The sequence below is a fragment of the Asterias rubens genome, chromosome 12 (assembly GCF_902459465.1).
Source record: "Asterias rubens chromosome 12, eAstRub1.3, whole genome shotgun sequence".
NCBI lineage: Eukaryota > Metazoa > Echinodermata > Asteroidea > Forcipulatida > Asteriidae > Asterias > Asterias rubens.
Genome location: NC_047073.1, coordinates 2,163,037 through 2,176,728, shown reverse-complemented (window position 1 = coordinate 2,176,728; position 13,692 = coordinate 2,163,037). Strand labels below are relative to the sequence as shown.

At 39.2% G+C, this 13,692-nt stretch overlaps 1 protein-coding gene across 1 annotated transcript; it reads left to right on the top strand.

The window, feature by feature from the left end:
* The first annotated feature begins 7,484 nt into the window (after positions 1–7,484).
* LOC117297832 (R3H domain-containing protein 4-like) lies at positions 7,485–13,117 on the top strand. The gene is made up of 7 exons (XM_033780985.1): positions 7,485–7,604; positions 8,839–8,993; positions 9,700–9,818; positions 10,400–10,562; positions 11,216–11,301; positions 12,124–12,265; positions 12,532–13,117. The coding sequence occupies exons 1-7, from the start codon at positions 7,555–7,557 to the stop codon at positions 12,636–12,638; spliced, it is 822 nt and encodes a 273-aa protein (XP_033636876.1). The 5' UTR covers positions 7,485–7,554; the 3' UTR covers positions 12,639–13,117.
* Positions 13,118–13,692: the final 575 nt, after the last annotated feature.

The following is a 13,692-nucleotide window of genomic DNA, read 5'->3' as shown; positions in this document are numbered from 1 at the left end:
GTAAATTTGCAAGGATCAGAAAAAGGTTTCAATAGTTGAAGGCCGCGCCCCTTGATCAGGACACACTAAGAACAAACCATTAATCTATTATAAACAAAGGAAAATATTGATGAGGGAAAATTAACCAAAATCTCAAAACTAAACCCTAAATAATTAAGTACTAAAATAATCCAGCTGTACCAAAAGAAAAATTTAAGAAAAAAATACTTTAAAAAAGTTAACAAAAAAAGATACAATAAACTGTAACAAAGGCTTGAAACTAAAATTGTGTGTCTTAATAACTTTTTTTTGGCAGGTGCAGCTCGTAATGCTCATAAAATCTCAAAATGAGGTAGTCTTGATCATTAAGAGCTGTTATAGTGCCCCCATTACCCATTATGTCCATCCATGGGGGATACAAAACTCTCCCCAGAGTGTTCAAAAACACAGAAATCACATCCTGTCACGTGTCTCTCCATTGGCTATCCACGTTTGGGGGGGGGGGGGGGGGGCGTATAAAGTGTAGATTCGTGACTAATGTACTCGCCTTTCGTACATTCTACATCTACACTTTCTCTTCTATACCGGTCGCCTGATGGGTTGGTCCATAGAGATCCTGCATAATATCCCACATCTCAAACCTTTGCACTAGATATTTCATTAAACCCTGCTGGGCTCCCGGACTTACAACCCAGCTAACACACGACCTTACTGCAGCGTTGCCTGCAGGTTGCGGTTTCGTCATGTTACCTAGTAACGTTCACACAATGTTGCAACAACGTTAAATGGTGACGTTGTATCGCAACATTGCTAGAAAGTTCTGCCGCAATGTTGCTGGAAGGTTGCGCTTTCGTCATGTTACATGCTGACGTATATACAACGTTGCAACAACGTTTTAGTTGTACATTGCTTTGGAACATTGCTTCCACGTTTTGTCGCAACGTTGCATGAAGGTTGCAGTTTCGTCATGTTACATTATAACTTATACCAAACGTTGCAACAACGTTACAATTGTCTGTTCCCTAAACATCTCCCGCACGTTTCTTCGAAACGTTGCCTGAAGGTTGTGGTTTCGTCATGTTACTAGAAACGTTCATACATTGTTGTGAAAACGTTAAATGGTGACGTTGTGTCGAAACATTGCCAGAAGGTTTGGCCGCAATGTTGCTAGAAGGTTGCGCTTTCGTCATGTTACATGCTGACGTATATACAACGTTGCAACAGCGTTTTATTCGGACATTGCTTTGGAACGTTGCTTCCACGTATTGTCGCAACGTTGCATGAAGGTTGCAGTTTCGTCATGTTACATTCTCACCTATACCAAACGTTGCAACAATGTTACAATATTGTCTGTTCCCTAAACATCGCCCGCACGTTTCTTAGAAACGTTGCCTGAAGGTTGTGGTTTCATCATGTTACTAGAAACGTTCATACATTGTTGTGACAACGTTAAATGGTGACGTTGTGTCAAAACATTGCCAGAAGGTTTGGCCGCAATGTTGCTAGAAGGTTGCGCTTTTGTCATGTTACATGCTGACGTATATACAACGTTGCAACAGCGTTTTATTCGGACATTGCTTGGAACGTTGCTTCCATGTTTAACATTGCATGAAGGTTGCAGTTTCGTCATGTTACATTCTCACTTATACCAAACGTTGCAGCAATGTCACAATTGTCTGTTCCCTAAACATCGCCTGGACGTTTCTTAGAAACGTTGCCTGAAGGTTGTGGTTTCGTCATGTTACTAGAAACGTTCATACAATGTTGTGACAACGTTAAATGGTGACGTTGTGTCGAAACATTGCCAGAAGGTTTGGCCGCAATGTTGCTAGAAGGTTGCGCTTTCGTCATGTTACATGCTGACGTATATACAACGTTGCAACATCGTTTTATTCGGACATTGCTGTGGAACGTTGCTTCCACGTTTTGTCGCGTTTTGTCTGTTCCCTAAACATCGCCGCACGTTTCTCATAGAAACATTGCCTGAAGGTTGCGCTTACGTAAATACAACATTGCAACAATGTATCAATATTGGACATTGTTTACGAACGTTGCTTCCACGATTTGTCGCAACATTGCAACGTTGCAACAATGCTACAATTTTCTGTTCCAATAACATCACCCAGACGTTGTTTTAGAAACGTTGCGTGAAGGTTGCATTGTCGTCACGTTACTGAGTAACCTATATAAAATGTTGCAACAACGTTTAATGGTGACGTTGTATCGCAACATTGCGAGAAGGTTTTGCCTCAAGGTTGCCTAAAGGTTGCACTTTCATCATGTTACATACTGACGTATATACAACGTTGCAACAACGTATCAGTTGGACGTTGTTTTGGAACGTTGCTGCCACGGTTTTGTTGCAACATTGCCTGAAGTTGCAGTTTCAATTTCATGTTAGATTGTAACTTATACACGTTGCAACAATGATACAATATTTTGTTCCCTGTTTATAACATCGTCCAGACGTTTTTCTAATAGAAACGTTGCCTGAGGTTGATGTTTCGTCAAGCCAAAAGTTATACATACTTACTGAGTTTTGAGAGCACAGTGACAAGATGCTAAAATTCAACGTTTTGGCGGGTAATTTTGTTCTTGTTTTTTGGATTGAAAAATGCTTTTAACCCTAAGTTTAGGTAGCTGATGGGACATCTCAAACTAAATTTTGTGCAAATCCCATGTTGCATTAACATTTTACAAGCAAAAAGCTATACATACTCACTGGGTTTTGAGAGCACAGTGACAAGATGCTAAAATTCAACAAATTTACTGCAGTAAAAACTGCATTCAAACCCAAGTCAAACTATAGTGAATCTGCAGTATTTAAGAAGTAATACTGTAGTATTTCTACTCTTAGTTTACTGTAAATTCACTTTAATTTTACTGCAATAAAAACTACAGTAATACTGCAGTATCCTTGTAGTGAAACAATGGTAATTTTTTTGATAATACTACAAATTTACTGCAGTAAAAACTGCATCCAAACCCAAGTCAAACTATAGTGAATCTGCAGTATTTTAGAAGTAATACTATAGTGTCTCTACTCTTAGTTTACTTTAGATTCACTTTAACTTTACTGCAATAAAAACTGCAGTAATACTGCAGTATCCTTGTAGTAAAACAATGGTAGTTTGTTTGATAATACTTTAAATTTACTGCAGTAAAAACTGCATCAAACCCCAAGTCAAACTAAAGTGAATCTGCAGTGTTTTAGAAGTAATACTAAAGCATTTCTACTCTTATTTTACTGTAGATTCACTTTAACTTTACTGCAATAGAAATTGCAGTAATACCGCAGTATCCTTGTAGTAAACAATAGTAGTTTGTTTGATAATACTTTAAATTTACTGCAGTAAAAACTGCATCAAAACCCTAGTCAAACTATAGTGAATCTGCAGTATTATAGAAGTAATACTGTAGTATTTCTAACCATGGTTTACTGTAGATTCACTTTAACTTTACTGCAATGATAACAGCAGCAATTCTGCAGTATCCTTGTAGTAAAACAATTGTTTTTTGTGCATGAAACTATAAGCTATGGTAATACGAAAGTATCATTGTCGCACTTAGAATGTTTTCAGAAGATGGATGTTGTCAGTACATATTGTAGTCATGTAGAAAAGTTTATTTAAAAATTGGCGTCCCCACTTTTCTATAGAATGTTTAAGGTTATTGTCTATAGAAATCAGTTTCCTTCGCCGCCTGTAGAATTCTAGTTTTCTATGGATCTAAATTCTAGTATAAAAACTTTTATTTTCAAAAGAGTCCCATTTCAGGTTGTCTAATATTCTATAGAACTTAGACTTAGTTTCTTTTATAAATATATCCATAAACAAACAACAAAACTGTTCAAAAGAAGAATCCCAACTTCTCCATTTTATAGAATTCTAAAAAAAAAAATAAGCTTTCTATTATGGGTCTGTTTCAGGTTGTCTATATTCTATGGAACTTAGTTTCTATTGTGAACATTTAAAAAAATTAAAACTTTTCAAAAGTAGAATCCCACATTTAATACTTCCCATCCACAACCCCTGCCCCCCCCCCCCCCCCCCAGGAGCTAGTTCCCAATTCTTTGGTAGCTTCGAAAAATAATGACTGGACATTTTTCCATCAATAGAGGGCGCTATATGATAGTTGTGTGTAAAACGGTCGGCACCCAGACTTCGCGCATGTAAACTGAACAGCTATGTTATGCACAACATGTGGAGCTCCGTCTATCTATCACTCAGAGCCAGTTTCAAACCGTTTCTAACGGCCGGCGGACCAACGGATTCTAATTTCTGTGATGATGATGTTCATTGTTGTATGTTTTGGCGTATGATTATTGTACATTTTGGAGGTATTTCCAGTGAATAAAGGCTGACCGTGTGGGGCTGATTAGATGTGAATTTTACAGTGAAAATTAAGAGCAAGAGAGAGTCGACGTCCGTCAGGTACCGTCGCCGTGATGATGTGGGTGATCATTTTTGTTTGGTAAGTAACGTACGTACGTGTTTGAAACTTAAAGATTTTCTTTTAGAATGTTCTTCTTCAATCCACTTCCTTGTAAATTGTAAATAAATAGCTTATTTTTTACTGAAACTTCCGCTGGGGAACTTGGCAAGGAAGTCAGGAGAACTGTTTTTTTCTAGCCTAATGGTTGTATAGATATAATTTTTTTGTAAATAGTCTACTTTACTTGCTTTGGTTTGGTTGGACTTGGAATGGAAATCTATGATGAGGGAAAGGTTAACCTCCATGGTTAAAGATTCATACATACTTGATACTCTGTCTGGGTCTACCCCGTACATTATAATTCAGAAAGCACTGCAGTGAGGTTAACTAACTTTTATTTAATTTTGTTTTAAAAAAAACTCTATGGTATGTTTCAATTTTGTTTGTGTTTATAAATTTTATCCTTAGTTATTTTTGTTGGCCCTGCTTTACTTGTTTTCTTATGTAGAAAAAGAAAACGACAATGGGTTTGACTTGCCTTGGGTCCGACATTTAAACCCAAATTATATATAACAAAAAATTCAACATTAATTGTCATGTTCATATTAATCATGACAGTATGAAGTACTTAGAGGAGAGGAGAGTAATAATGGATATTCAAAACCTTTTTGCCTCATCTTGACTTTACGGACTGGAGAGCTGTGCAAACTTAAACCATTGAAATTTTCTACAAATGTTTCATTATTTCTGACACATATTTTCCAATTTTTTTCTTTTATAGATCTTGTGCTTCTCTGATAAAGACAACTCAATCAACATCACCATCAACAGAAGGCTGGCAATGAAGCATGGCGCGGTGTTAGGGCTACGTCTTGCTCAAGATAATTATTTCAAAAAGAGATTAATCCTGTCCTGTGGTATTGCAAAAAAAGGTGCTGCATGTATTTATTTACACTGCTTTCTCTCTCATTATATTTTGTACTAATTATAATCGTACAACCGTCAACTGCACAAATTTGTAAAGACTGCATTGAAACTGCAATAAAACTAGTAATTATGTGGTAGCAACGGGTTATTTTGAGGTAAAATAATGCTGAAACTACAGTAACAGTGTAGTTTTACTGCAGTAAAGACTGCATTGAACATTTCGAACATTTTGGGAGGTTGCAGGAACGTTAATTTTGCACATATTGGGACGATGCTGGAACGTTTATTTATAACATTGAGACGTTGTAGCAACGTAAGTTAACAACATAATTGGGAGGTTGTCAGAAGGTTAATTTTGGATGTGGTATGGACGTTGGCTTACAACGTTAGAGACAACGTTGTCACAACATCAAGAAGAGTCCACACAAATTCGTTACCACAACGTTACACATCAACGTTGCAACAACAGAAAATGTACAGATGCAACAACGTTCTCGCAACGTTTTTTTAAGACGTTGCTGGAACGTTAACTTACAACATTGAGACGTTGTAGGAACGTTAGTTAACAACATATTGTGACGTTGTCAGAAAGTTAATTTTGGATGTGGTATGGACGTTGGCTCACAACGTTAGAGACAACGTTGTCACAACATCAAGGAGAGTCCACACAAATTCGTTGCCACAACATTACACATCAACGTTGCCACAACAAAAAAGTAACGTTGTAACAACGTTCTCGCAACGTTTTTTGGTTAGCTGGGAAGTCCCCTGAAAACCAGCACATTGGTATAACATGGTTACATATCATTCTGCACGTAGGCCCTTGAGGGTACATTAATCAGGGATCAAGGTCGCTTACTAAGAACGCGGCTGTACCCATGGGGGTAAACAGAAACAGGGTCAAAGTACGGTTGTTGTTGTTGTTTGTTCTTGCTGGCGTTGTTGTTGTTTTTGTTCGTGCTCTTGTTCTAAGCTAGATTAATCACTAGTTTGATATTAAGAAGAAAAAACCCATAAACATTCACAAAATAACCAAATAGAATTAGTTACCGCCAAATACCGCCCCCCCCCCACCCCCACCCCGTCCCTGAACCGGGAAGGGGGTGTGCCAACTTCCAAGAACTTCACGTGGGATTACGTTTACCGTGTCCACAAGGTCACGGATGCGACACATCTGGGTCGTACTGCTGAGAAACACCGTATTGTTTATCAGTCATGGCGGAAATATTCCCAGTGTTAAAGTCCACAGATGGTTTTCCAAAATTTAAATTTGTAGAAACGACAGTACTATCAGCTCTTTTCTGCCCCTTAGGGCTGTACCCCCCCCCCCCCCCCCCTCCAATAATCGTATGCATGCAATCGGGATCGCCCGGATGCTGCTGCATAATGCAATTGTGTCCGCCCGGACACATTTGCATATGCAGATGTGTCCGGCTACGTGCAAAACCATCCTTGCATTTCATGAATGACATGGGAAATGTTCGGCTGTTTGGGTATGTATGATAAATTCGCTGCAATCATAAAATAGTGAATATTCATGCTGCATATACGTAGGTTCAGTGCATGCCATAGATACAGAATAGAATTTATTTTCTGTATCTATGGTGCATGCACGCTCGCTCAAGCGCGCCCATGTACAGTCGTGCACATGTCCGCCGAACGGTTTTTGCATAAAGCGGCCCCCGGACACGATTGCATTTTGAAAAAGTGTCCGGTGCGCATCTGACACCACTGCAGCATTTCACATACAGTGCAACGTGCTAAATATGACAAAATGACAAATGATGACAAAATGCTTAGAATAGAAGTCTCACAGCTTTTTACAGTAAAAAAGGGATATTTTTCATCGACCTCTCGGCTCAATTTAATAATGCGAGTTATTCTTTCAGACTGTATTGTTGATATCCCCCTAATAAGTCAAAACACCCCAAAACTTCAAAACGTCCGAGCATCAATCTTGAAAAATTTATTTACAATTTTGGTCAAAATTTATACACTGAACCCCCTCTGTTATTTTGAGCTCGACGCTTTAGCGCCCTCTATTACAAATGTGCGGTGTGCACAGATCTGAACGTTGGTTGCCTCTTGTAAGCAAGACTAGCGTTTTATGAGCCTGGAAGTGTGACGTCATCAGATGTCAAGGCTTTGACAGCAAAAGGTGCATCTAGATCACAGAAGGAAGTTTTTGCAAGAAAATCGGGAAAATCAGCTAGAATGGGTGTGAATAAAGAAGACGAAGACGTCACTCTGCCTGAGGAATCTAAGTAGGTTCATTATATGTTTGTTTCAACTAATTTGAGAAAGAAAACGAGGTATAAAGACGGACTTTATTATTTGTGAATTTGTGTACATTTTGTCGTCGGATGGGTGAGGGCGTTTTAGAAATGTTTTGTTATGAATTGCATAAGTAAGGTTGTGCAAGGGCGGACCAAACAAACACAATAAATTGATGCTCAATGTTATTCTGCAGTAAGTGTTTTAGCTACAAATTAAAAGTTGAATTCAGGGCCAAGAAGACTTCGTATTAGCTATAATTATACTATAGTATTATTAGTATTATAAATATTAGGTATTTTATTTTGTAACACAGACGTAAGGAAGTGGGTTGGTGATGACTGATGTTTGTGATGAATTGAACATGATTGAACTTAAAAAATTAATGAACAATTTATTTATTAACTTATTTATTTTACTGAATGAGTCTGATTCTGACCCCACCAAACATTATATCTGAACACTACCGGACCCATCCAGGTCACCAAAAACATAATTGTATCTGGATAAATTAGGTGCCAAAAACAACTTAGGCCGTATCTGAATTGGCGGCTACAGCTACGGCTGGATCGGTGCGTCGTCATGCATTGAAGTATAGGACGCCCTTAGCAACACCCCAGGCAACGGTCATAGCCGCAGCCGTAGCCACTAATTTGGAAACGGCCTTAGTTTGATAAATAATAGATGTACAGTACAGATCAGAGACGTACAGTATACATAAATTTTAAGCATACATATAACCCTAGGCCTAGTATAGCAGGACATCATTGCAACTGCACTGTCTGACATATACCTTGGTAAAAATCTTCTTTACAATATTGTAAAGAAGATTTTTACAATGCAAACAAAAAACAGCTGCAATTCCCTCGATTTATTCCCTCATTATAAATTAGTCCGCATTTGAGTTGCCGGCTACAACAGCTTTAGCTACGACTGTTTCTAAGGGTGTATGCCCTATACTTCCAATGCATGATGATACAGAAGGTTCTAGCTGTAGCCGCTAAGTCAGACACCTCCATACAGTGTAGATGTATTGCACATGACGGTATTGACCGCCATCTTCAATGAAAAGGCACTCCTGAAAAGCTATCATTGGCTGAGAGTTGTGCGCAGCATATCACGCATGCACTTTTCCATCGTTTATCATCAAATATGGCGGTGGATGGCGCTTTGTGCAATCCATCGATGATCTATTTACATTGAACAAACCTTGTTTTTGATCAGGTTGATTTTGACGGGCGATGATGTTGTGGAAACTAAACCCGATGTACACAAGAAACCAAAGCACAAACAGAACCGTCACTGCTGCCCAACCCTGCAGCCCAAGTCAGCTGGTCATAAGACTGGTGGTCAGAAGCGTACCCGCCGCTATGAAAACAGTGAGTAACTAGAAGTAAGCCTGGGAGACTAGTGGCGAAATAACTGATTGCTTAGTTGTGTTGCCACTACCATTTTTTTTACTACTCTGTAATTGTGCCACCTTGACTAACAAAATAGGCGCAACTACCTGCTTGGTGAACAAATTGTGTTGCTTAAGTTACGACTATTCATGAAAACATAATTCACAACTAAAAAACTAGTGTCAAAGTCACAACTATTTGAGGAATGACTAGTCGAGTAGTAAGTTCCACTAGTCGCCCAGCCCTTACCTGTAGTCTGGCAGTATAATAGACCTTATGCGCATGACGACATTTTTTATAGTAGAGCACTTTGGCCAGAGGTCAAATGAAGGTACATAGCTCATTGGCTGATCCTGTGCGCTGCGCGTATTGAGCTGCGTGTTTTCCATTTCTTTATCATAGTGTCACCTCTAAGATGGTATAAGGTCTGTTTTAACAGTAATATAACAATTGAAATACAATTTAACCAATGAGCGCTTTTAAATGTGATGTGCTTTTATAGCCGGCTTCACCATGCTACAGGCTTTGCTCTGGCAAGCATTTGCGTTCACAAACTTTTGTACTCGCAAGTTTCATAGTTTCTTTGCGCTCATACCAGCTAGTTCAGTTTAATTTTTTTAACAGTGACAGCCTATTATTTCCCTGTATTTTAAATTCCACCTTGGCATTTCTTTTGAAACGGTAGCATGCTTCCTCCTGAGTCTGGTGGATGAGAATGATTTTGGTGAAGTGACTATTACTGATTTTGTGGAGTCAAGCCAGTCTGTTTTTGAGCAGCTTCTAGCTGACCGTGACAGCCTTGAGGTACGTATTAATAATAATGACGCAGTTATAATGCGTAAAAAACATACCCACCCAAGGGGTGCTCAAGGCGCTAACAAGAAAAAAGTTATTACAAATAACGTGTCATGATGAGGTGTGTTTTCAGTTTGGTTTTGAAACTATTAACTGTCCCACATGTCTTCACTGAAATGGGAAGCTTGTTCCACAAGCGATGGGCGGCGGCCGCAAATGCTCGATCCCCCTACATCTTTTCTGTTTCGGGACTGTTAGAGATAGAATGAAGACCTGAGCGAGATGGTTTAAGGACGTTGATGAGAGAAGCGATGTATTTAACATTTTAGAGCCCTAATATACTGAAATTCTCAGATCAGGGGCAAATTGCAATACAAATTACGGGATTTTTGTTCACAGAACTCGGGTAATACTGAACATACAGACATCGGTTTATATGGGTACAAACCAAAATGAATTCTTTATCCCCGATGCAGTTTTAACATTTATAAACCTGTGTTATTTGTATACTTTTTTTTTATCCTTACCCTCTCCCTGAGCCAGACAGCACCAATATTGAACTAAAAACAAAACCAATTGCAAATCATCAGATATGGAATGACTTTATGAACCGTCCTGGGGAAGAGCAAGAAATCTTCCTCCAGAAGGTTGCTCTGAAGGAGAAGTCGAAGGATGAAACGAGGGAGGTAGAGAAGACTGATGGCACTTCAACTCAAGAACATCCCGTGAACAAAGCAGAAGATCAACGGACAGGTAATTAATAATAATAATAACAATATTAAAGACTTGTAATGCGCACATATCCACCCTGCTGGGTGTTCAAGGCGCAGTAAAAACAAAAACAAAACGAAAGAAAAACAGACACAAAAAAATTAGTCCTTGAAAACCTGTGGCATTAGATAAATTTTGAGAAGAGATTTGAATTTTGTGGTACAAAGACAAGATCTAAGATTAAGTGGTAGAGAGTTCCAGAAACGTGACATAGCTGAAGAAAAAAAAATCTACATTGCACAATCTACATTGCACGACCATGATTGCTTCAAAGAGTTGGGGAGGTAGTGCTTTCTGCTCTACCAGCCAGGCTTTTGATGGATGATACCCAAGCCTACATCCGTATGGACTGTGAAGGGGGTAACCCTGTTTCAGCGCCAGGAAATGGTGGCAACGGCTCCTGGAAAAAAATAATTGTAGCCCACACCTTGAAGTGGCCTTCAGGCCTTGTGTCTCTGGCGACTTGCATACAAAAAAATGATAAACAAAAATTTATTACCGTAGCACCTTGTAAACCCTTATAAGGTGCTACATAATAGTGTCTCAGAATTCATCACTGCAATAACGAGTTTGTACATACTCGGCGTCTTGAGTACCTTGTTAAGTACCAGTGATTTATGCTTGTTGGTTTTTAGTCCATCCGGCCCATACCCCAGAGGAAAGCTTCATGAGGATTAGTACTCGTCTGCGGACCATGCTGCGAAGGAAGCATCTTCCTAAGGTACAGTAACTCCTATTAACACAGATACTTTTCCCCTTAGAGACACTGGACACTATTGGTAATTGTCAAAGACCAGTCTTCCCACTTGGTGTATCTCAACATATGCATAAAATAACAAGCTTGGGAAAATTTGAGCTCAATTGGTCATCAAAGTTGCGAGATAATAATGAAAGAAAAAACACCTTTGTCACACGAAGTTGTGTGCTTTCAGATGCTTGATTTGAAGACTGTCAAATTTTAAATCTGAGGTCTCAAAATCAAATTTGTGGAAAAATACTTCTTTCGAAAACTACATCACTTCAGAGGGAGCCGTTTCTAACAACGTTTTATACTACCAACCTCTCCCCATAACTCGTTACCAAGTAAGGTTTTATGCTAATAATTATTTTGAGTAATTACCAATAGTGTCCACTGCCTTTAAGTTTACGAGTAAAGGCACTGGACACATTTGGTAGTTACTCCAAATACATGTATACATTAGCATAAAAACTTCTTTGGTCCTGATCAATGGAGGGCTTTTGATAGTATAAAACCTTGTGAGAAACGACTCCCTCTGAAGTATAGTTTTTGAGAAAGACATCAGGTCTGTAGCATTTCTCAGGAGTCTGATGGCACAAATTCTTGCAACTTCGATGACCAAATGCGTCCAAATGTTCACAGATTTGTTATTTTATGCATATGTTGTGATACACCAATTCAGAAAACAAAGGTGTCCAGTGCCTTTATAAGTTTCCTATATTATTATTATTAGAGTGTTGATTTTGCTACAGTAGAAAGAGCCATGGCATTAGGTCCCAGACTGCATTTATTGATTTCTTTCAGGGCATGTTGAAGAATCATGAGGATGATCTGGTGCCGTGGTTCACTGATGATCCTGGGGCGGTCTTCATATCGCATATTAACTGCAGCTTCGATCGTCTGCTTCTTCATGCTGTCTGTCAGTACATGGACTTGCATTCAACAAGTAAGAATAGTCACCAGAAACATTTTGTTAAATAATAATAATAAAATAATAATCATCATTTTATATATCGCTTTACACACCCATCTCAGGTCGTCTCCACGCAGACAGAACTTTTTAGTTTCCTACATATAGTTTGAGGCAGTGAACATCACAGGGCAATTTGTTTTTCAGAAATAATTTACTTTGAATGCTGATGCTGTCTTTGGTTATTGAAAATATTCAACATCAACACCAGAAACACACTTTTTAACCTCCCCTTTACCTAGGTTACGACTGTGACGGACGACGTCAGACCAAAGTTGAGAATTGTCAGGACTCTTTTACCCCTCCGCCGTTACTTCTCTCCCAGTATTTGGACACCCTCGGCAGCTAGCACCACATTCCTCGAGTACCATCAGTGCAGATTCAAAGGGTTCGCCACAGGAACAAAATTGAATCTGTTTCTGCGTCCAAGTCGGAAGATGTGTGTAGACCGTATTTACAAAGCGTAGCGAATATACACGCATGTCTCCTGTCCGCCATTTTGTGTGTCAAAAAGTGCACAAAAGGAATGGACTTCCCCACACATGTACCATACCTTTTTGCTCGTTTTGACACCAAAAATGGTGGACGGGAGATGCGCGTGTGTATGTGCACTGCCCAGTGTGAATAGGGTCTGTTGTGCAGTTTTTAACTTGTGTGGTGTTTGTCCGACTTTTTAAAAAGCTTCCTGCCAGTGTTTTTGGTGATCAGCCTTTTTTTAGCCGACCTTAAAAAAAAAAGGTTTGTTCATTGATCTTTGAAATGCACGAATGCTCAGGTCTAACTGAACAATGGAAATGTACCTGGGCCCAATTTCAAAGATCTGCTAAGCACAACAAAATTTTGCTTAGCAGAAAAAGGTTACCAGCCAAATTACCATGCCACGTGTATAATATGTGACCGGTATCCTGCTTATATTTGCAGGCAGAAAATGTTAAAGCAGTAGTAAGTGCTTAAGCAGCTCTATGAAATGGACCCTTCCCATGAAATATGCTAATTACATTCACGCATGCGTACAGACCCTGTTGGTTGGCAAACGCCATAGAGTTGTGCACTAAGCCGACGCGCAGTCACGTCTGCGTCACGCACCCATTAGCCGTGTACAAAACAGCGTGATGTTCCGTCATTTTGCCAACCAAAACGTTAGTGCGCACGCGCTACGTGCAATTTACATATTTCATGGGAAGGGTCTTTTGGGCCCTGGTAGGTGTACTTGCAGCTTGCATTCCGAAGTCTCTGAATAATAACACCAAGCTTCAAAATAAGATTGCCGAAAAACACTACAAGAAGCTTATCATCAGGGGCCCAGTTTTATGACTTTGCTTGCTGCGAAGTTGTGAGTTTACAGCCACTAGAATGGCGTGTTTTACTGAGCACCATAAGCACATAGTTTTGTAGCAATCAGT

Excerpts from the sequence above, each read along its gene's own strand:
- LOC117297832 (XM_033780985.1), top strand. The coding sequence starts at position 7,555 with ATGGGTGTGAATAAAGAAGACGAAGACGTCACTCTGCCTGAGGAATCT. Across the intron at positions 11,302-12,123 it reads GAAGGAAGCATCTTCCTAAG|GGCATGTTGAAGAATCATGA; the intron begins GTACAGTAACTC and ends GATTTCTTTCAG. Across the intron at positions 12,266-12,531 it reads CATGGACTTGCATTCAACAA|GTTACGACTGTGACGGACGA; the intron begins GTAAGAATAGTC and ends CCCTTTACCTAG.